This window comes from Stegostoma tigrinum, chromosome 38, assembly GCF_030684315.1.
Source record: "Stegostoma tigrinum isolate sSteTig4 chromosome 38, sSteTig4.hap1, whole genome shotgun sequence".
In the NCBI taxonomy this organism is placed as follows: domain Eukaryota; kingdom Metazoa; phylum Chordata; class Chondrichthyes; order Orectolobiformes; family Stegostomatidae; genus Stegostoma; species Stegostoma tigrinum.
Genome location: NC_081391.1, coordinates 5,440,290 through 5,464,911, shown reverse-complemented (window position 1 = coordinate 5,464,911; position 24,622 = coordinate 5,440,290). Strand labels below are relative to the sequence as shown.

General features: G+C 44.1%; 1 protein-coding gene across 1 annotated transcript; it reads right to left on the bottom strand.

Annotated features, from left to right (window-relative positions):
• On the bottom strand, positions 1 to 24,315 carry LOC125447164 (transcription factor AP-4-like). Its single transcript, XM_048521351.1, has 7 exons — positions 24,097 to 24,315; positions 15,230 to 15,395; positions 14,068 to 14,166; positions 9,357 to 9,503; positions 8,494 to 8,640; positions 3,653 to 3,817; positions 1 to 3,272 (listed from the first exon to the last, which is right to left on the bottom strand). The coding sequence occupies exons 1-7, from the start codon at positions 24,171 to 24,173 to the stop codon at positions 2,982 to 2,984; spliced, it is 1,092 nt and encodes a 363-aa protein (XP_048377308.1). The 5' UTR covers positions 24,174 to 24,315; the 3' UTR covers positions 1 to 2,981.
• Between the last annotated feature and the right edge of the window lie 307 nt (positions 24,316 to 24,622).

The following is a 24,622-nucleotide window of genomic DNA, read 5'->3' as shown; positions in this document are numbered from 1 at the left end:
TTTTAGAAAAAAAAAGCTGGTAGTGCTTTAATGACAATGCTGTATGTTAGAACATGAAGATGATAACCAATTAACATCCTGTAAGCCTCAATGCAGCTGGAGAGTCTGACACCCATAGGCAAAGCTGTAGGATTCCTTCATGTACAGCATCCCTAATGTATGCACTTTCAACCCTGTCACCAATTATCATTCTTTATGCATGGTTCGTGTTCATTTATTGCTATTCTGCTACAGCCAGAGTACTCTGAAATGTCCATGTTCATCCCCACTCTTGATGCTGCCAACTAACACCATCTCAGCTCAGTGAGATGTGTAATTCTATTGGCATGAGCATTGCAGCTCACCCCACGGAAGGGTAAGCACAAGTTCTGTTGGTGCAACTCTTGCTCAGTCTAATCTTCAATGGGTGTAAATCACCTTCTGGTGCCCAGTGTTCAAAGATCACATGTGGTCCTTTACTCAAAACAAGTTTCCATGAATTGCAGAAGCACATCACAGTCCATCTCAATCTGCGCCTGCTCTGGGTCTCAGAGCAAGAACATAAATTTCTACTTGCTAATTCACTTGAAGAGCTTTTCACAATTTCACCCTTGTCTGTGGGGGGCTTTTGGCCTGTGACAGTCACTTCCAGACAGTTGTAGACCACGTGTGCAGCAGGAAAAGTCAAAAATACCCAGGGCCGCAAACCCTCTCAACCTCAACCATAACTTCCAGTGGGAAACAAGCAGCAGCCTGAAAGAAACACTCAACTACTCCTCTGACACAGACTTGACATTGAATGGCTGATCATACAGTTATTACAGCACAGAAGACAGCCAATGAAACCAGGGAATTGACAAAATAGTTACAAGTCTGCTCTGCCATTCTATAAAATCATGTTAGATCATTAACTCCACTTTCCTGGACACACTTGCTAACACTGTTTCCTTTGGGTTTTTTTTCCCCCCCAATCCTTCTATTACTGTTAATCTCCTTTGATGTATCTCAATCAATGGATTGTGTTTTGGAAGCAGACTGGACGTGGGGAGGATAATTGCACATGGTTCACACCCATGCTTGTACAAAAGGAGACTGGGCAGCCAACAAGAAACTGCAAATCCTGTCAGTAGCACACCTGTAAATCCACCCTATCTCTGAGTTGACATAGAAGAAACCCTGAGGCCTCTATGCTCTACACAGCTGAAACAACATTCAAGATGATACATTTACACATGGAGTGCTCTTTTTAAAAAAGGGCACAAACCATCAGTTTAGAGATCAAAGCATTTTTTCCGAAAAAGTCACAAGTCAATCTTGTGCGCAAAGCATTACACTCAAATTGTTAAAAAGACACTACAATTTGAAGTGTGAAATTTTAAGAAAATAAACAAAATAACCTTTATAAACTCAACTTTAAGTGCTCTAAAATCATTTTGTACAACCCTTGCCTCCCATACAATATACAGACGGGAGTAGTACTGCTAAGACTGGGCTACACCAACCAGATTCTAGCAATATACTGAAAGGCCTGGGACCAAAGATTGTTCTGCCACATGCTGCACTGACAACATTTCATACTGTGACTCATAAAAGACAATTCATATCTGTTTAAAAGACTGCCAGGTTCTTCTTTAGCATTATCCCATAAATGCACTTTTTCTTTGAAAAAGAAATTGTGTAAAAAGATATCACCTACAGTAAAGCCTTACATCAAACCCTGTAGTGACTCCACAATGCATCCATACACCATGAAGCAGTTAATCAGCCCAAATTGCTCAAAAAATCTACACAAATGCAGAGTCCATCCAAACTGTTCCCAAATTGGCTAGTCATTTTTAACAACCTAATCTCATGATTCTTTCCACCCCTCCATTTCAGACCACGGGTAGAGCATCCCGAAGGTACAGGGTCACACTCGTGCTCGTTTCAAATCTTGCTGCTAACCAGATATTTTCTCTTAAAATATTTTGAGAAGGGATTTGGCTTGATCAGTGTGTTTACTTCATAACTGATTTTTAGGTGTAATATGTCTTGGGGTTCTTCCAATCTCACGGTTCTATAATGAATTACTGGGTGCAGTGCCAGCCCAGAAGGTCCCAGTTTCCATTCCTGGTCTGTGCAAAGTTGCTCTGAGGTATGCATTGCACTGCTAAATTGGATCTCCTGGGTCAGGCCGGGAATAAAGTAATGAAGCCTGGTCTCTTGCTGCCAATTCACTCTCCAGTAACCTTTCAGTGGAAAGTATGAGCATGTGATAAAGCCAGCGTCAAACAATGCGCATTACTCCCACCCCAGTCAAATTGACTACCAATGTTTGTTAAGCAAGGTACGTACATTAAAGTCAGCTTCTCGAAGCAAGGAGAGCAAATACAGGGCACATAGGTGAGTGACACAGGCAAACCACCTCAATCGAGGCACAGCTTTCAGGGAGCAAGGCACAAAAAAAAAGCAATAGTCTTTTGCTAGGAGACAAATGGTCCAATATTTTCTCACCTGGTCTTGGAATCGCACTCAGTCACAAGAGACATTTGCCCTTGCATTTTAATGCTTGATTATTTTGCTATGTAGATTGACACTGGTGACCAAATATCAAAAATTGGGCTGTTGAAAAAGTGTAATTTACTACAGTGGTAGTTGCTAAAGTAAATTAAGTTTTGTGAAAGATATTGGATTTACCTGGATGGTGTGAAATTATGAAGTCAGCCATATGTGCTAATAAATTCACTGACAGGAGATCCAGACAACAAGCTTATCTCTCAGATGCAACTGGCCAGAGAGGAAACTGCAGCAATCTGAACTGGCCAAGAAAAATCAACCCCTTCCACCTTTCGGTGCACAAAGCTGCAACGAGAGTACATTCAAGGCTGCTCTCACTCTGGAAGGATAGAAAGGGGTTAGTTTGGGAGGAATGCCACTCAAGGTTCCCTTAATCTCAAACTCTATAGACTGGCCACAATGTCCTCCGTTCCTTGGTTCGCACTGACACGTCTCTACAGTCTCCCTTAGAGGACACCAGTTCCTGGGACCAGTACAGAGGGAACTGGCTCCACCTCCACTTTGGGCCTCCTCAGCATTGCCAGCATATCTCTCCCATCAGTGTCCTGGCTTCCAGCCTCCATGTCACTGAAGGAACTCTTGATAATCAGTGGCGAAGCTGTCACCAGCCCATGCCACTCCCTCTCCTTGACGCCCTCCTGCATCCTGTCAAGGTTCACAAAAGCTGAGATGTCTTTCTCCATTCTCGCTGGGTCCTCTTTGATGCCCTGTTCATTGGCTTCAATGTGCTGAATAGCCTTGGAAGAGAAAGATTATATTTAGGTGACTGCTGAAGACAATAAAATAAATTTAATACTGAGGTGATCCCTCTTGTTTTGCCCTGTTATGGGAACATATGTCAATATTAATAGTCCCCTCTTATGAAATGGTCAGCTCTCCTCACCCCCACCCCGCTACTGTGCTGAAAGATCATCACTCAGTGTCTCTACACTCACTTCAGGTCCTCAATTCAAATCTACCAGAGCTAGGAAACCACAAGCCACTTCAGTCCTAACAGAAAAGTAGAGGAAGACAACTTCCCGGACCAGAGTGACCACCCACAAGAGCGACCCTTCAACTCACTGTAGCTATCTGATCCTGTAAATGTGATAGTGTCCCTCTGAACCCACCCTCATACCTGTACAATGGTATCCAAGTTCTGTTTCGATGTGGACACTGTGTTGATGACAGAGCTCGGCGCCATGGTTACCACATTGACCTGGAGGACACTTGGAGTCAGGGGTGCTGGCACTATGACTGTCGGGTGTTGAGTTGGAGCTGGGGGACTGTGCGAGATAGACACCTAACAGGGAGGGAAACAAGAAACATCAGAGGAAAAAAAAAATCACAGGCCGTTATAAAAAAAATTCAGCTGCATACATTGTGAAGGAGGGAGAGTCAGGCAGGTCGAGAGAGAAAGTGGATGATGAAAAATCCAGGCAAATGAAAAATGGATATGAAGGGACAGATGGGTCAAAAAGGGAGGCATGCAGAGAAAGAGACACAAAGAAATTGTTAAAATAGTTGATAATAAAATGTGAGGCTGGATGAACACAGCAGGCTAAGCAGCATCTCAGGAGCACAAAAGCTGACGTTTCCCTCTGATGAAGGGTCTAGGCCCGAAACGTCAGCTTTTGTGCTCCTGAGATGCTGCTTGGCCTGCTGTGTTCATCCAGCCTCACATTTTATTATCTTGGAATCTCCAGCATCTGCAGTTCCCATTATCTCTGTTAAAATAGTTGATCTGACTGCAATATACCAAGCACAGCCCCTCATTGCTATGTTGGTAAGTACGGAGTATTGAATCTGACATTCCAGTACTTTATTAGAAGTGAGAGAAGCACTTTTCCATCAGTGATCACCTCCTTACCCATTCTACTTTCTCAACATCATCAGGAAAATGGGCAAGGAAAAGAAAGAGATGGAAACACCAAGCTTTGTCACCCTCACTTCCGGAGAGCTTCTACGCAATGTGACACCTGTACATTTTTAACATTGGTTTGAATAACACTTCTGTGCTTGAATAGGGCAGCAATCTCATCTCCACAAATACATCCCTACACACCAAGCCATTGCAGAGACAGAGAGGGAGGGTCTCGAATAGAAAGACTTAATTTAAGCCATTGGTATAGAGATGAAGAAGACACAAGCCATGTTTTTACTAGGTTATTTGCAGCCAAAAGATCTGACGTGGAACTCAAAGGCAACATGGTAACCCCAAAATTCCAACAGTGAAATATATTACTTAGTGTGGAGTTCAGAACTGGAAGGCCATCCAGCCTCTTGAGCTTGTTCTGCAGTTCAGCTGGATCATGGCTAGTTGGGATCTTAACTCCGTTGACCCAATTTAATATTCTCTTCCGATAAAAGTGTATCAGTCTCGGTTTTGAATTTTAACATTGGCACCTACCCTCCCTCAGCCCTGTCTTTGCAGCATTTTTGAGGCAGAGAGTTCTAAACTCCTACTCTTCTTCATGTGAGCAATACTTTCCAACAACATTCCTGAGTTGCCTGACTATAATTTTAAGATAAAGACCCTTTGTTGCAGATTCTCTCCATCTCAATGGAATGCTTTAATCTTAAAAGACAATTCAAATTTTCTGCGCATGAAGGAATACAAGCCCACTCTCAGCAACCTGCACACACTGTTTAACCCTTTCAGAAACTCACAAACAGCAAGGCTGCTGAGAAACGGTGACCTTTGGGAACCCACAGGCCCATAGAGTCATACAACACAAAAATAGACCCTTGGGTCCAACTAGTCCACACTGACTATGGTCCCAAACTTAAACTAGTCTCACTTGCCTGCTTTTGGCCCATGTCCCTCCAAACATCTCCTATTCATGTACTCATCCAAATGCCTTTTAAACTTTGGAACTGTAGCTGCATCCACCATTTCCTCTGTAGTTCATTCCACACCACGAACCACTGTAAAAAAAAAGTTGCCCCTCATGTCCTTTCTAAAATGTTTCCTCTCACATTAAAAATGTGTCCCCTAGTTTTGAATTCCCTCTAACTGTGCGGGAAAAAGAAAGGTCATTAATCACCTTATCCATGCCCTTCATTTTATAAACATCTACAAAAGGTCACCACTCAACCTGCTACACTCCAGTGGAAAGAAAAGATCCCAGCCTACCCGGCCTCTCCTTATAACTCAAATCCTCCATTCCCAGCAATATCTTGGTTAATCTTTTCTGACCTCTCTCCAATTTAATAATATCCTTCCAATAACAGGGTGACCAGAACCGCACACAGTAGAAGAGGCCTCACCAATGTCCTGTATAATCTCAACATTATGTCCCAATGCTTATACTCAAAGGTCTGAGCAATGAAGGCAAGCGTGTCAAACACTTTCTACCTGTGAATCAAATTTCCAGGAGAAGGCAGAGTTGGAGCAGCAGGAGAAGAGTGATGGGTCTGGACGGAAGGAGCAGCCAGCTAGGCTGTGAGGCTGAGCTGGCAACAGATCAAGGAAAAATGCAACAGCAGCTATGACCATATCCATTTACAGGAGAAAATCAAAACTAATCAACAGAGACAGAACAGTAACACAGACCGCTGAGAAAGAAGCAGTCAGCTACTTGCCCTCGCCACCAAGGAGGGTTAATTCCTCCAGAAATGTCAGGCTGGGAAATGAATTCCCTGAATACATGTCTCCCAATACATTCTAGAACTCCTGCTCAATTCCAGGGGACAATGAGTTATTATTAACTCATTGGTCCATATTTTATGGATTCCCCTTCCAGTTTCCTCCCCCTTGCCACCAACCATTATCATCATTTCCAGTCCTTGTTACATATTGAAATCTTGTAGCAAAGAAACAGGCCATTTGGCCCAAAAGATCTGTACCAGCCCCCCATGGGAGAACTCCCATTTCACCCCATCAGCTTGTTGTGTTACTTTCTCCCGAGTTTCTCTTAAATACGTCAACGCTATTCACCTCCCTGTGTGAGCAAATTCCAGATTCCGAGTGTAGAGCTTCCTCCTTGATTCCTTATTGTATTCATTAGTTATCTCAGATTTGAGAGTCCTAGCTATGTACTTGAAGGTCTAGTGGCACAGTGAACAGAAGTTCCAGGTTGAAGCCACACCCCAGAACTTGTTTAAGGAAAGTGCATTTATAATGTAGCCAAACAGGTTATCTGTCGAACCAGCAGGTTGTGAACGTGGGGGAGGTTTTTGGTCACCCTTTAAATAAAATCATTTTGTGGGATGTCAACATGGTTGTTGCCTGTCCCTAACTTGAACTGAGTGGCTTGCTTGGCCACGGTTAAAAGTTCCCCGCATTGTTCTGGGTCTCGAATCACGTTAGCCTATTCCTGGTAAAAACGACAGATTTCCTTCCCTATAAAGAACACTGCTGAACCAGAACAGTCGGTGGTCACCGTCACTGACACTAGCTTTCAATTCCAGACTTATTAATTGAATTCTAAATTTCACCAGCTGCTATGGTAGGATTTGAACTCATAAGCATTAGCCTGCGCCTTCGGATTCTTAGTGGAGTTACATTGGCACTAGGCCACTGTAATGGAAGGGAACTAGAGTCTCCACTATTACGATCCACATGACTGCAACATGAATGTAAAACAGAGTGCCTGTAGTTCTCCACTGGCTGGGGCATTTGCCATGGAGAAAGCGATTTTGTACAGTTAATTAGTACCCTTTTCTTCTGTCGCATAAATTGTTGTGATGTTTTAAAAATTGGCACTCTTTTCTGTCCTGATGAAAAGATTTGACAAAATGCTTCTCTTTTCAACAATATCCACTTTCTGTACGACCAAATGACTGCTGTGCTGTTTGCTGCAACTGTCCTGGTGGTGGGCATCTTTACAAACTCCTTCCATTCCTGCCTAGCCCAATGGCAAAGATAGCAATGCCTTGTCACTAATCCCACCTGCGGACCTGACAGTGTCAGTCAAAGATAAATTAAATGTTACACACCAAAGCATGGGATGCAGCTGTTCCACTGTGCAAGCAGTTTTTATCGTTACCCCCATTCCCAGACAGAACGAATAAATCAGCAAAAGCCCTGAGGGGAGATGAGAAGACTTCTTTTAAAAAGCAGTGAGTTGTTGCCTTAAAATGAGTGGAAGCAGATTCAATAATAAAACTGAATGATGAAGTGGATAAATACTCCAAAGGGAAAACAAATGGAGTAGCTCAGAGGGCTGGCACAGGCACATTGGGCCGAATGGCTTTTCCCTATGCTGTAGTTTGATGATCACAGTGGCAAGTTAGTGAAAGAAGCAATAATACATGGGAGCTTTGTTTTTGAACAGGTACAGAGGGAATGAACGTGGACACCACAGCAAGGTGCCTGGATATATTTGCATTCAGTCTGGCTGCTTCTATGAGGTCTCCCATTTGTGTTTTTCAGATTTATATCAAATAAATACATGCCAATTTTTCACCCTACATTTACCCCCAACTTGCTGTAGCCCAATATTTTAAAACAAAAGTAAAATCTGAACATTTTAAATGCATGTTAAAGACCCAATATTGAAATATTGTGCTGTAGAAATTTTCTAACTAATAACCACCAAGGTGACAATGCCCAGGCTCGTCAGTTAATAATACTGCCTCCTTAAAGGGACGTAGTAAATAAGAAGTGTACTTTATTTGCTTTAAGTTAAGTAGTCTATTGCTGGTTTTGCACCACACTGACCGACCAGGTCCTGTGGCATATAGTGGGTGTGGAAGGCCCCCACATAATGACGTACACAGTGCATTACAGTATCCACCCAAGATCAACCACAATTCCTTCCACAGCGTGGCTCCAATCTGGGCCTGGCCATGCCCCCTACGAGCAGGCCCACGGGGAGATATCCAGATTGGCCTCCTTGCACGAAGTTCAGGAATAGGGGACAGATGTCGAGGAGGCAGCAATTTCCTCCATAGAGTGGGAGAGGGCACAGGGTTATGGAGAATGCAGCCTGGTCCAGGCTGCCTGAGGGAGAGAGGAGCTGCAGAAGGTGATACCTGTGCTGGTATGTTGATGCTTCTCTGTTGCTCCTCCAGAAGCTGCCTCTGCCGGTCTAGTAGCACATCGTGCTCCTGCTGTAGTTGGGCCTGGTGTAGGATCTCCTTCAGCTTGCCGGGCTGTAGCTGTGACTCCAGAGCTTTCACCTACAAAAAGGGAGAAAGGGGCCAGAAGGCCGATGGAGTCAGTGCCTGATGTGACTCCCCAGAATGATACAGCATAGACATTCAGGCTGTCAGCTCTTTGCAAGTGCAAATGAGTGAAGTTCTGCCCTCCCCCTCCCCAAATCCCACTCCCACATCCTTGGAACCATTTTGTTTATAAAAACATTTTTGGGGTATCTTTGTCCCAAATTAAGACTGGGTCTGGTCTATGTGTGCAGTATGTGTGATGATAGGTGTGTCATGGTGGGTTGTGGATGGCAGTGGTTGCTGAGTGTGGCTTTTCAGGACGTCCATGTGCTTCTGTGACGTTATGGTCTGGATGCACACTTCATCCGTCAGCTGCAGTCCAGAGGGGTTCCTGTGTCCACTCAGTCCAGAAGCAGTGGTCAGATGGGGGACCTGACAAGAGTTCTGAGCCTGCATTTCTTGGCAGCTGGCACCAGTGGCACTTTTCCAGCTCCAGGGGGACTCCGCACTGTCCTTTCAGAGGGGAGGCCCTCACATACTTCAGCCAGAAGTGGGAACGTCAAGTCAGTGGAATTGGGCACTGTGTGAGGAACGTGACCAACGACCCAGTTGGCAACGACATGGAGTCTGCTACCAAGCCAAGCCCGAGGGCAGGCTGAAGGGCCACGTCACAGGCAAATTGTGGATGGGCACATGGTCCCAGCAGCCCCTGGGGCAAAGGACTAACAAACCTTCTCTTCCAGTGTAATCCGGATCAGCCTCTCCTTCTCCAGGTGTTGCCTTAACTCAGCCAGCTCTTCATCTGCGGAATCCGGAGAACCGATCCCTTCATCGGATTCGTCACCTCGTTTCCGTTTTGGGGAGGAGCCAGAATATTCCTGGGTACAGGATTGGGGGGGGGGTCGGGGTAGGGAGAAGGCAAGTAGAAACCACATCTGTGTAAGGCTCACTCAGCAAGGCTTGAAATACCATAGAAACATTGTGATAGAGAATATGCCAACGGCAGTATTCCTACAATCTGATTTTGAGGAAGGATTACGTAAATGAGCTGAGCCTGGGAAGGTAATCGGACTATGGTTTTTAAGGACTTTGAATCAAACACAGAGTAACAGAGAGTCAACTGCCTCCTGGTGGGAGATACCCAATGGACATTAAATTAAAATGAAAGCTAGGCCCATCAGGAGAGAAGTCTTTTTTGACTGAAGGTTGCTGAAAGTATGAAACTTGTAATAATCAGCAGAGCAATTAAACATTTTAAATCAGAGATTGTATTCCTATTGAGAAAAAAAGTCAGAGGGATATAGGAGCAAAGGTGAATGATTGAGTTAACACACAGATATGTCACAATCTCATAGATAGAACAGACTGAAAGGGCTGAATGGCCTCCTGTTCTTATATTCTAAACACTTGTATTCGAATCACCCAAAATGAGGGATATAATGGAACCAGTTCGATTTCACATATTCATCATCCAGCAGCAGAGACTCCAAGATCAGGTGTAACATGGACCAGGCACACAGTACAATTCCTGCCACCCTGACCTGGCATTGTCTTGTTCAGTATAAAAAGTGTCAAGTAAATGACCCAAAACTTATAAATGGCTGTGAGGTAGAACAGAATTTGAACACCACTGAAAACAACAACAAGTCAAAGTTTTTCTGTCTTTCACACATCAGGACAAATGCCAAATTTCAGACCATCACAACAATTTATACAACAGGAGAAAAGGAGACTGACTGGTCAGCAAGTTGGCTCTGATTGGCTTAGGTGCCACCATGGAGGCAGCAACAGGGAATTGTGCACTCCCTGATCTTGTGCGTAAAGAAAGGCTCAAGGCTTGAACAGCTTCCCCAAACTAGCCACCAGTTTAAAGTAATTGGTCAAGCTCATAACTTGGCTCATTTCCATTTGCTAGAAGTGACCTACAATATTTTGCAGGAACCCATCCTTTGCAAACAAAAGCAATATGTCCAGGCCTTGTGACCAAGAGCAAACAAGGGCAATTCATAAAGACACCATGCAGAGCAGATAGACCAGGGGTGGGAGGACAATGGTACAGTGCTAGAGAACAAGATCTTTATTCTACACAGAGCAACTGCCCACTCACTGTCCACCCTTCAACTGTAATAGCTCAAGCATTTGGATTCTGCCACAAAGATGGTGCAAAATGAAGAAAGGGTCTGATTGGGGTCGACTTGGAGTAGAAGGTTTCACTCGTGGCACGGTCCAATCCTAGGGGACAATCTCCTGAAGATGGCTATCACGAAATCTAACAGGAAATTCAGGAGAAACCCTCTTTCCCAGACAGTGGCACTGCCAACCATTGTAGGAAGTGAAACAACGCGAGGACGAAGAAAGGAGAAGGATTAGCTGAGACCCAAGGAGAACAAGGCTGAGAAGAGGTTTGAGTAGCTTAATCTCAGACATGGACTCACTGAAGTGAATGACCTGTTCCTGCAAAATCCTACTTAAGCTGTGTAATGGAGAGCCTGGGGCTTCAGTGAGCAGAGGTAGTAGGAACTGCAGATGCTGGAGAATCCGAGATAACAAGGTGTAGAGCTGGATGAACACAGCAGACCGAGCAGCATCATAGGAGCAGGAAGGCTAACATTTTGGGCCTAATCCTTTCTGATGCTGCTTGGCCTGCTGTGTTCATCCAGCTCTACACCTTGTTATCTCGGCTTCAGCAAGCAGTTTTTGTAGAACACAGGACTGAAACCATGTCCCTGGAGGGTTTCTGAGAAACCACCTCACCGTCAGTTTTGCTGCTTTTGTCGCTGCACTGTTGGATGGGCAGCAGTTTCCAGCATTGACCCGTTGGGTAAGCAGTTCCTCCGGCAGCTGTGGCCCCTTCCCCAGTCAGACAGACAGACAGCCCAGACAAAGCAATGCAGAACTGTGGCAATGGAACAGAAATCAAATCAGCGGCACCTTCTGTCGCTGCTCATTTTCCTACAAGGATCAGCATTTTCTTTGAACAGGACGGTAGAAGGAAAAGCAGATAATTCAGAGCCCTGTCCCTAATCTCAGCAGATTTGTTGAACCACTGAGCTTTAAGCATATACATTTACTTACAGTACTGGAATATGCAATACTGTGAAATGCTGCCCTCACTGAATTACATAATGCACAGAAAAAGGCTATTTGGCACAGCACATCCCAGATCACAAATATAAGATGGTGACTAGCAAATCCACAAAGGATTTCAGAAGAAGCTTCCCGAGAGTATCCTATGGATGAGCTGCAGTGTATGGTATTGATGGATGGAAGAAACAGCTAAGAAAGTATGTGAAAAGCTGAGGTATAGAAGGATCTGCTGCTAATAGGTTTAGATGAAAAGAAGTTGAGTGTTAAGCATATCTCTTGGCAGAGGTTTAGTGGCTGCTCCAGTATTACACACTGTCTTTCTGCTTCCCTTTAGACATATCCAAGTTACACTCAAACCTTAGCTTATTAAAAGGAATCTGTTATTTCATAGGACGTGGATGTCATGGACAAGGCCAACACTGGTTGATCATCTGTAATTGCTCTTGAACTGATTGGCTGTCCAGGCCATCGCAGAGGTAAGTTAAAAGTCAACAACACTGCTGTGGGTCTGGAGTCACATGTTGACCAGACCAGGTAAGGATGGGAGTTTTCCTTCCCTACAGGACGTTAGTAAACCAGATGGGTTTCACAACAAATAGACGATAACGCCATGGTCACCATCATTGAGACCAGCTTTATGTTCCTGATTTTTCTTTAGGAAATCATTGGTTGAATTTAAATTCCATCAGGCACTGTGGTGGGATTTGAACCAGTGTCCCCAGCGCTCTGGGTCACTAGGCCAGGAACATTACCACAATGCCACTATCAAAGTGGTCAAACCTGCATTCCCGTCAAGCAAGAATCTGATTGGCGTATTAAATCTCTTAATTTTCTCTGATCTATGAAGAATAAACCTAATTTCTTCAATCTTTCCTTTATATACAAAATTCCACATTGCTGGCATCATTCTAGTAAATCTCCTCTGTACTCTCTCCTGGGCTTTAACATGTCCAGAACTGAACACAATACTCCAAATGTGTTCTGATCAATGATTTATAGAGGCGCAGCAACACTGGCTTGCTTTTATACCCAATGTCTCTATTTATAAACCCAAGGATCCTATAAGCCTTCTCAACAAATGTTTCAACTTGCCTGGCCACCTTCAGAAAATTATGCACATGAATCCTCGAGGTCCCTCTGCTCCTGTATTCCCCTCAACGTTGTACCATGAGCCAGTATTGTCACTCTATTGTTTTAAATACATTACCTCTGCACAGAAGTTCATCTGTCAGGTATCTGCCCATTTGACAAATCTGTCCACATCCCTCTGAAGAATGGGGAGGGTCATGTTGCAGGTGTACAGGACATTGGTTGGGCCACCTTTAGAATACTTCATTCAATTCTGGTTTCCCTGCTATAGGAAGGATATTGTGAAACTTGAAAAGGTTCAGAAAAGATTTACAAGGATGCTGCCAGGATTGAAAGGTTTGAGCTACAGGGCAAGGCCAAGTAGGCTGGAGCTATTTTCCCCAGAGCGTCGGAGGCTGAGGGGTGACCTTAGAGAGGTTTATAAAATCATGAGGGGCATGGATAGGGTGAATAGCCAAAGTTTTTTTTCCCCCCCAGGTTAAGGGAGTCCAAAACTAGCGGGCATAGGCGTAAGGTGAGGGGGAACTTTTTCATGCAGAGGGTGGTGTGTACATGGAATGAGCTGCCAGAGGTAGTGGTGGAGGCTGGAATAATTACAACATTTAAAAGACAAATGTTTGGTACATGAATTGGAAGAGTTTACAGGCATATGGGCCAAATGCTGGTAAATGGGACTAGATTAATTTAGGACATCTGGTCGGCATGGCCAAGTTGATCGAAGGGTCTGTTTCTGTGCTGTACATCTCTACGAATCTATAAGTCATTCAAGCATTATCCTCACAATTCACTATTCTCCATAGCTTAGCACCATCTACAAATTTAGTAATTTGTTCATATTTGTCAAAAATGTTATTTTTGTTGTCTTTATATATCAACATGAGTTTTGGATTGTTGGAACCTCCAGAATTGCCTCCCATTATAAAATATGTTCACTGTTTGTGATGTTTTCCAGGAATGAAACCCTCACATAAATCCATCTGTAATTCATCTAAAGCAGTCACCATGCTAAGGAGAGTTCCACATTCTCACCAATTTGTGAACAAAAAGGTTTCTCCTGAATTCCCAATTGGATACATTGGCGACTATTTTACATTTCCATTCCTGAATTTTGATCTCCTTGGAGATGCGCAGTGTGGAAGCCCAAAGCATTTGTCCATTTTAACCAATGAAACTTAATGCACAAAGTGTGCTGTGACGTTCCTGTAGGGCCAGCAAGTGGTTCTTACATTGGCTGCAGGCGCCATGCCAACCCACCCTCCTGCTCACCTGGACCAGTCTTTTCAGATGTGCGTTTTGCTGCACCAATCGGGTCTTATCCTCCTCCAAAGCAAAGATATACTCAGCAGTCTGCTGAAGGATTGCTGCCTGTCAGAAGAGAGGCACAAGAATCAATCACCTTCCAGAATTTATTTTCTGTACATTTTTTCAATCAATTGATCAGTCATGTTATGACACATCTCTGCAGCCAACACATCCCAAAAGGGGACTTGAATCAGGACCTTTTCGCCCAGAGGCAGCGATATTACCACTGTGCTGTAAGGTTTCGAAAAGTTCATCGTGCACTGTGTTCTACCACAATTTGCATGTATGTCGCACAGTAACATCAGGAAAGGGTCAGGGCTGGCAATCAATAAATTGCAGAAAGAGGTCAGTTGGAAGAAACAGTCACTGAGGGGAGAGATGTAGAAAAGCGGAGCGGTTTCGGTGGGGGTGAAATAGCAGCCGAAGGTACAGTTCTGAAAAGGGCTGATCTAGGTGCCAGAATTGGGAAATGCAGCTCACTAGTTGTATATGTATGAACCTCAAAGTGTCAACCCCGTCAGGCAAGGCCAGATAAGGATAATAGCTCCCAAGTACCACTCTATAAGACCATCAGAAATAGGAACAGGAGTAGTCGGAGCAGCTCGAGGGGCTGAACGATCATGTTGTAGGATCAGGGCTGATTTGACATTCCTGGCACCCACATTTCCCGTCTTTCTCCGTCACCTTCGAGTTACCCAATCTGTCTACTCTGCCCCTCACAGCAGTCTATGCAAAAGAGCTCCCGAACGTCCACCTTGTGAGCTGGTTTGGGAATGGAATTAACAAAGCTCATAGCGGGGCGGGGGGGGGGGGGCTCAGAGATTCCTGTGCTGTCGGAGATTAGCCAACACCATCAGGCTGATCGAACACGGGAAGCATCACAGTTAGTGTCGAGCAGAGTCAGGGACTGGAGAAAACGGAGACCCTGAGCCAAGAAGAAAATAAAACAGAAGCACAAAACAAGCTGTGGATGTGCGGTTCAAGTCCGTATATTAAAAAAAGGAAAGCGTTGCGCAAAGCTCCAGTTTAAAAAAAAACGCAGGAAAAGCTTTTGTTTGCCAGGCGCCAGTCTGCTCGCTCGGGACAATGGCAGGAAGGAGGATGGATCCTGCAGGTGTGAACAAACCTTGCTGAGTTTCTCTCCGTCTGTGTGCGGCAGCAGCACTTTGAGTGACTGGAAGCCAGCATTAATGCTCTGCATGCGCCGGCGCTCATTGCTGTTGGCTATTTCCCTGCGAATCCTGCGGTCGTGATCCCGCTGGCTCTCCGGTGTCAGCGCGATGTTCGAGAGGCTGCGGTGAACGACAAGAGACAAGAGAGACAACAGGAACTAAGACCATCAAATCAAAACCCCACGCATTCCGGAGATCTCAAATTTCAGGAAAAGAAACACACAAACTGCTGGAGAAACTCAGCAGGTCTGGTGACTTCTGTGGAGAGAGAAAAACAGTTACTAAAATAAAGACCTGCGGATGCTGAGGATCTGAAATTAAAGTCGAAATTTCTAGAGAACCTCATCAGGTCACTGTTTCTCCGTCTCCATGTTGCCTGACATGCTCAGATTCTCCAGCACTTTCCTGAAAGAGTTCATGTTCGTAGCCTAATATGACTTCTTCAGAACAGGAGAAACTGAACTCCAAACAAGCAGCAATATTTTGAGTCCAAACATTGGATGCCACGGGAGCTCAGCGTTCGGGACCCAGGTTCAATTCCAGCCTCGGGTAAAATGTGGACTTTGCATGTTCTCTCCAGGTGCTCCGGTTACCTCCTACAGTCCAAAGTTGTGCAGGTTAGGGTGGATTGGCCAGGCTAAATTGCCCAGTGTCCAGGACTGTGAAGGCTTGGTGGGTTAGACATGAGAAATGCAGGGTTACAGGGCAGGGTCTGGGTGAGATCCTTTTTGGAGGGTTGATGTGGACTCCTTGGGCCAAATGACCTGCTCCCACACTAGGGATTCTATAATTCAGTTTAGGTGTATATCCTGTATCGTTAGGTTCCCTGGTTTAAATCATACAAATATTCTGTTCTTAGCAGTCAGTTCTTTTAGAGTCAGAATTTTAATGAATGTGCAGAAGTGTCTGGGCTAGGCTGTGACTTCAGTGGTCATGTGCTTGGATTCTGCTACGAGGTTGCAGCCTGGATAGCTGGGAACTTGCTGTCTGTCACCTTACTGTCATCTACACTCTGCTAACAGTTCTTTAAAAGGAACTCAGAAGTCAGGCCTGAGCTTGCATGAAGATCTGAAAACCCCACATTGAAACTTAGATCGCGAGGTGGTGTCAAAATGGTAATGTCACTTGAACTAGTAATCTAGAACTCCAGGCCCAAGGTTCCTACGTGCCAAATAGGGACATTAGATTCAATAACCTAAAATATCTGGGATAAAGGACTAGACTAATGGTGATTGTGCCATCATTGTTAATTGTTGGGAAAAACCCATCTGATTCACTAATGTCCTTTAGGGAAGGAAACAGCCATCTTTACTTGGTCTGGCCTACATGCAACTCCTGACCCACAGCAGAGAGATTGAACAAATTTTCTGATCAATCCATTGAGAGATGTTGTGACATTCCTCTTGAGCAGGTGGGGTTTGAACCCAGGTCTCCTGGGCCAGAGATAGAGACAGACCCATAAGTGCTCTAGCAATGTGGTCACCTCCCAACTGTCCTCTGGGCAGTTTAGGGATAGGCAATAAAGCGCTGGAAAAGCCAGTAACATCCATGAACAACTTTAATTTTTAAAAAATAGCTAACATGTGACTCAGCGCAGTTTCAGGCCCTATTCCCACTTTCCTCTCTGCTGGCGTTCTGCCAGTTTGAGATGGTGTCGTGATCACATCTAAGGAGGATACCAAGCACAACCTCTGTGTGATTCACATTTGAAGGCAAGCAGTTGCCCCATTCTTTACAGAAAGGATAATAGTTGGGACAGAATAGCCTTTAGACAGTACAGGATTTCCCTTAACCAGGTTCAACAGTCTAACAATTAATTCCATTACACCCACAATCTCACTCCCTCCACTCGACCCATGTTGACCAATTTGCCAGATCTGCAATATTGTCACCAGATTCTCTGCAAATCCTGGTCTCTCACTGCACTTAGAATCTGAATCTGAGAGGATCTGGAATCCTGTCATGAGGTAGCTGAAATGCCTGGAGAGGAGGGAGTGTTATGGACTAGACCAAACTCTCAAAATATTTTAAGAAGATACCTTTAAAATAAGAAAAGGTTAGAATCTAGGTGAACTGTCAGGCACTGCGTTCCGGATACAATTCGATTGGTTAAACTACTCGACTTTAGGCAAAACACACTTTATTTTCACACTATAGTTAAAATTCAGACAAAAAAAAAAGGAATTGGCTCAACTGTAACTAGCAAAATAATATAAATTAACTACTAATTATCTGTTCCAATATAGTAATATCCCATAAACACACCCTTGACAAAAACAAATTGAGTAAAACAGGATCTCACATGCGATTTTAGCTACAAGAAGAGAACCCCAGCTTTTGGCTGTAACAGGGAGAGGAATAAGAGCTTCTATATCCAAAAACCTAAAACTAAAAATCCTGGTTCTGTTGGAGCTTAACACCACCCATTCAGGTTGCTTCTATTCTACCAACTTCTTAAAAAAATGCACAAGGTCTCACAACTGTTTACTTTATTTGCTTTGGAGCAGACTGTTTGACACCTCTGCCTCCACCTTTCTTCGTATTAAAAACCAAGATAAAATACACCTTATACCTCTTAAAATACACCTCTTACACTTCATTGTAGCAGGAGAGAGGCTGATATGTGCAGCTGTTGAGCTGAATTGCCTGAATTAGTTGCTGTGTTCTATGTAAAACAAAACTGAAAGAACTGCGGATGCTGTAAGTCAGAGTCAAAAAATAGAAATTGCTGGAAAAGCTCAGCAAGTCTGGCAGCATCTGTGGGGCGAAATCAGAGTTAACATTTTGGGTCGAGTGTCACTGAAGGATAGAGGATGGGGGTAGGGGCCAACGTTAGGTGATGGGTTTAGAGCATTGAGCAGTAATGAATGTGTAGGGCATTGAACAAGAAGTAGATCATGTCATGGCTGACATCCAATATTCTGCAGTTCACCCATGGCAATATTTTTCTTTTTAAATTAACTCAGTGACGACACTGTATCTTGGCGCTTTGCCCCAGTACTCTGTAACGCATTTTGAAACAAAAATTAACGCAGCGCTTGGACCAGCCCAAGCTGTTTATCGGCAAGTGCTGGAGACGTGCTGCTCACAGGGCCCTCTGTCCCACAGCTGGCTCCATGCCAGTATTCTCTTCTTGGATCCAGTCCAACATTTAGAAAAGCAGCCAAAGTTGCGAGTGGCAAACGGAATATCCGGCCCAGGTGATCGCAGCAAAATGAACAAACAGCTGCAGCAGGCACTGGCTGCCTGGCCTCAGGGCTGGGCTCTTAGCAGGCCCAGAGGTCCCAAAATACCAAACTCCCTCCCCCTCTCTATCGCTTACAACTGAGATATTTCTATCAAAGTCAGCTCTGTGATCACAAAACGCCAAACCTTAACAGTCAAGCTGATGTCATTAAAAGACCTTCTTGTGCCACCTCAAATTTTGCTGCAAAATCCTTCACTCTTTGAGAAACACACACATGCTCGGAATCAGTTCCTTTGAGTGGGGCTGCCACCTGGCCAGTGAATCTGAATCGAGAGGAGTCCGTTCAGCACCTCGAGGCTGTCCCACTGTGCTATTTGATTGGGACTCATTTGTACCTGAGCTCCATTCCTGGCCCCTTTCTTCGTGATCTAAGCAAACAAAAACCTAATATTCTCCTATCTTGAAAAGTCCAACAAACCATGGCTTTTAGAGGGGGTAGTGTATGCATGTCTGTCCCATCACCAGTTTCTCTCTCAAGGCGACCTTGCTCTTTATCTGGCCAATCAAACCTTTAAATCCTCAATCAGATTAGCCAGAATCTTTTGCTATCAAGGGGACAGATACAAGACTGTCCCAACTGTCCTCTAACTTAACCCTTCAAAAACCCTGCTCGCATTACAATGAATCTGCTTCACCATGCTCCCTCACAACGTCACCCTCCAACCCTCCTAAGATTTACTGCCAAAAACTGAATGTGGTATTCCAAATGGGGTCTGTGGCAAACTGATTGCAATCACAGAGGAACATTATGCTCCCTGAGAATTCCTTGTGGATGAAAACCTAACCATCACCAACAGCAATTATGCAAGGAAATAGCCACATACTGGGTACTACAGAGCTAGCAATACCTCTGGGACAACTGTACTGAATGACTCACCTTGTTTGGAAAAAGGGAAGAGAAGGTTAGAAAGAGAAAATTCCCTAATGTGTAGCAAAACCCTTTCAATTGTTACAAAGTATTTTTTCAGCATTTGAAAAACATCCAGATACTCGGATCAAGATTAAGGGTCATTGCTAAAAGAGCTAAAGGTGACTAAAGTAAAATTAGCAACTTTCGACAGGAAAATTAGATATAGCAACTTACAAAGGAAGAAACTGCAGGGATGTAGGAAAAACAGCAGAGGAGATATCAATTGGAGAAAACTTTTGAAAAGCCATCATGGGCACAATGGGCCAAATTGCCTCCTTCAGTACTGGATTGCGAGGACTTTCATTTAAATGGTGCTTTTCATAACTGCCAGAGGTCTCAAAGTGCTTTACTATGCGGAAGAGTGGTCATTATTCTAATACAGGATATGCAACAAGTTATTTGTGTTTAACAAATCCCCACAAACAGGAAACTGATTAGAAAGACTGATTATCCGGTCTTTGTGATATTGATTCAGGAATAAATATTGCCCAGGACACTGGGGAAAAACCCTGGAAAATCACGGGATCTCTTACTTCAGCAATGCTTAGTGTCTCATCCAGAGGACAGTAGCTTTATTTATTCTTTCATACATACAAGAGGAGGCCATTCAGCCCTTTATGTGTGCCCCCTCTCTGTAAGACAATTCATCCAGATCAATTACCCTGTCCTTTCCCCATAGCCCTAGCAAAGTTTCCTTTTCAAAAAACAATCCAATTCCCTTTTAAAAATCCCTGCTGTGTGAGTCCACACCAACCCTCCAAAGAGCATCCCAGCTACACTCACCTCCTGTACCCTATCACTGTAAACCCGCATTTAGCATGGCTAATCCACCTAACCCGCATATCCCTGGACACGAAGGCCAATTTAGAACAGCCAATCCAAACAACCTACACATCTTTGGACTATGGGAGGAAGCTGGACCACCCACTGTAAACCCACATACACACGGGTAGAATATGCAAACTCCACACAGACAGTCGCCCCCAGGCTGGAATCAAACTCTGGCACTGTGAGGCAGCAGTGCTAACCACTGAGCCACCGTGCCACCCAATGCCTCAATTGATTCTACCTTGGATTATTCCCCACCTGCTTCAAGAAGACCACCATCACCCCAGAGCCAAAGAAAAATCATATGGGATGCCTCAATGAGTATTGCCCCCTGGCTCTGACCTCCATTATTATAAAGTTAGTCATGCTCACATCAACACCAGCCTACCAAAATGCCTTCATCCTTTGCAATTCACCTATCAGTGCAAAAGGTCCACAGCAGATGCCATATAGCTGGCCCTACACTTATTCCTGAAACATCAAGATAACAAGAATACCTATTTATTGACTACAGCTTCACCTTCAACACCATAATTCCAAACAAACTTATCTCTCAACTCCAAGGTCTTGGCTCCTCCTTCTGTAATTGGATCCTGGACTTCCTAAACCATACTGCAACAAATAAGAATAGACAACAGCACGTCCTCTACTGTAATCCCCAATGCCTGGTGCATTGCAAGGCTGTGTACTCCGCCCCCACTATTCTCCTTATACGCTCGTGACTGTGTGGCCAAATTCTGCCATAACTCCATTTACAAGATTGCTGATGACACCACCGTTGTAGGTCAGATCTCAAAACAACAGTGAGATAGAACACGGAAAAGAGACAGCGGCATGGTGTAAAGACAATCTCTTCACAAACATCAGCAAAATGAAGGAGCTGGTCATTGATTTTAGAAAGCAGAGTGGAAGGCACGCCCCTGTCTGTATCAATAGTACTGAGGTAAAGATGGTCGAGAGCATCAAGTTCCTGGGAGTGATCACCAAACTGTCCTGGTTCACCCATGTTGACACTACAGTCAAGAAAGTAAACAACATTGCTACTTTCTCAGCAGGCTATGGCAATTTGGCATGTCCACGAAGACTCTTATCAATTTTTACAGATGCACCATAGAAAGCATTCTATCCAGATGCATCACAGGGTGATATAGCAACTGCTCTTCCCAACAGCACCAGAAACTATAGTCACAAACACAGTGCAATCCATAATGCAAACTGGCCTTTCATCCACTGACTCCATCTATACTTACTGTTGCCTCAGGAAAGCAGCCAACATAATCGAAGATCCCTCCCACCCTCTTTCATCAGGCAAAAGGTATGAAAGCTTGAATATATGTACGAATAGATTAAACAGCAGCTTCTCCATCACTGTCATTTGAACAGACCTCTCAAATGTTAACCTGATCTCTCTCTCTGTACTCTGCTCTGCTACCCTGATGTACTTTGTATGGTACAATTTGCCTGTATAACACGCAAAACAAAACTATCTTAGAACACATGACAACAATAAGTCAATCTTAGAGGGTGCATTGAAATTTTAACCAACTGCTTTGTGAAAATGTTTTTGACCCCATGATAGTAACGGAATGGCAATATATTTCCAAGTCAGGATGATGAGTGGCTTGGAGAGAACCTGCAGGAGATGGTGTCCCTGCTCACCCACCACTCTTGTCCTTGTGGAAGGTGCTGTCGAAACAGCCTTGCTGAGCTACTGCAGTGCATCTTGTATTGACAGTATGTAGTGCTGCCGCTGTGTGTTGGTGGTGATGGGAGTGAAAGTTTAAGGGGGCGGGATGAGGTGCGTTTTGTTCATGGTGTCAAGTTTCTTCAGTTGGAGATGATGGACAGGCTTTGGGGATTCCAGGGGGGAGTTATTTGCCACAGATTTCCCATACTCTGCCCTGATCTTTTAGCCGCTGTATTTTTACGGTAGGTCTAATTCAGGTTCTTGTCAAATGACAGCTTCCAGGATGTTGATATTTCAAAGATGACAATGATAGAGTATCAGGGGGAAAACAGCTAGAATCTATCTTTTGGATCTGGTCATTGTGGCACAAATGCTACTTCCAACAATTCTGCTTCTGCTCAGTACAGCACTGGAGTGTCAGCCTTAACTTTTGAACTCATGTCCTGAAGTGGAACTTGAATCTTGTGATTCAGAGGCGTGTATAGGATCCACTCAGTCACGGCTGACCCACAGCAACTGCATTTTGGGTTAAGGTAGCATAAAACGGAATAGTTACTTTTTAATTTACAAAAAACACAAGCAACGATGAAGGAGCACAACATATACTAAGAAGATCCTGCTGATACAATGGACTCTATGGTACTGTACACATCCAAGAGAGTAAACACAAGTCAGTTCGAAACACCCCTGAGTTCACGCCCCCTTGCGACGTTGCCCATCACAAACCGACTACAGCTTCGTCAACCAATCGTATTCGCGAACAGTCGAGTCAATTGCAGGTCCATTCATAAAATTCACCACATGTCCCTCTCCAAAACTTCTTCAATGAGTTCCAGGACACCGGATCTTATGCTAATACGATAGTATGTAATACTTTACTGACATAAGTTTGTTTTTATAAAAAAAAGAGAAAACGTTTGCTTCGTCTTCCTCAAACTGATTTTTGCTTTTTTTTTCCTCCAGAATTCACATTCATGATAAATCGGATATATTTTGAACGTGCATGGAGGTCATTCCATTTCTCGAAAACTGGATAAGGTGGTCAAGTTTCTAAAACAAATGTCTGGTAACTATGTATCTAAGGCACTCTTTATGATATTAAAATTTAATTCAGTTACGTCTTCCCATTTTAAAATAAAAGATTAAGAAGTTTGAATTAAATAAATTGACCATTCATTAAAGTTGCTTTGCGATGGTTGTTTGGAGACACTTTCCCTCAACGTTGGCGAAATCTTATTGCGCGGCAACCAACAAAATATGGCACTGGATTTGAATTGGATTCTTTCCCCGAAGGGGATGATGCGGTTAGAGTGGGCAGATACGTTTAAAAATATGTATTTGAACCCAACCTCTCTCAGATCGGATGACCCATAAACACGCAAATATTCTCTTCTCCTGGCTCTTCCAACGAGAAATGCATCCGAAACAGAGTTACTAAGCTCGTTTTAAAATGCGTTCTCTCAGGCTTGTACGCAATTCCTACTACTAAGAACAACAAACAGACAACAGGGTTTCCCCTCTCAAATCCTGCGAAAATAAATATTGAAGTAGAACTTGCGATTCGTTAAAGGAAAAATGAAAGATAAAACAGATGAGAATGGAGAAGAAAATGTAACTTTTACTTGTTTCGAAGGAGGACACGAATTTCTAAAAAAAGTGGGAGGGTCCCTCTATTACAAAACAAATTAGAGAGGAGAGGAGCGGCCATTATCTGTTGGACAAGAAGCGAAGAAAATCTGATTGAAAAGGGGTTGCAGCCGAGGGAAATCCCCACGTGCGCAGCCATTTGGAATGTTGATACATTATTAAATGTTGCAAACTTTGGATACAATCGCTGCGAGATTCCAAAATGGAACGTTTGGCGATCCAAGCGATTCCCACGTGGTTGTCTCCCGCAACTGCTGCTAGGATCCCGTCTCCTAGTTTAGCTCTACTGCCAGTTTCCTTTCTTTAAAAAAAAGGAACCAATTTTTTTTCCAGCTGCTTTTCTGCATTCTCGCTTTACAAAAACTTGGCCCTTCCCTCCGGCGCAACGCTCTGGGATTTCCCCCTAACACCCATCCACGTGTAGGTGGTTTCTAAACGTCTCCCCCTCCTGATGTTTCTCCATTGATACATTGTTTATTTCAGAAACAAACTGGATACAAACCTGCATAAGCCTCCAATCACTTCTTTCTCCGCCTTGCGGAATTCTTGCAAGGTCTTCTGCCCCGCGTAATAAGCCATCGAACCCTTTGCATCCAGTTTCCAAAACACACACAAAAAGAGCAAAGCTGTTGTTGGCAGACTCGCGTGTTTTTATTAAAGTACGTACGCTGTTGTAGTAAAAACATTCAGCAATGGCGGGAAACAGCTGGGACCTCGTGGTCAGCTGGAGCCGCAGCACCGCTTTCTGCCTCCGCACAGCTTTGCCTGGGTTGACAGCCGCTGGGTCTTAGCGCTCGCTGGCTTCACAGTGCGTTTCCCCTCGGGCTGCTTTAAGTCGTCCCCACCGGGAAATTGCTGAACGGGTGACTGATTCATCGCCTCGGCAGCGGCTGAATGGAATTGTATTCAGGGTGGTGTATCCGGAGTATGTTTAAACGGATCAATTCATTGGAAGAAATAATCGTAATTTGTTTGATGGTTGTTGCGGGGGGAGGGGTTTTAAAATTGGGGATACTACCAGAAGTGTT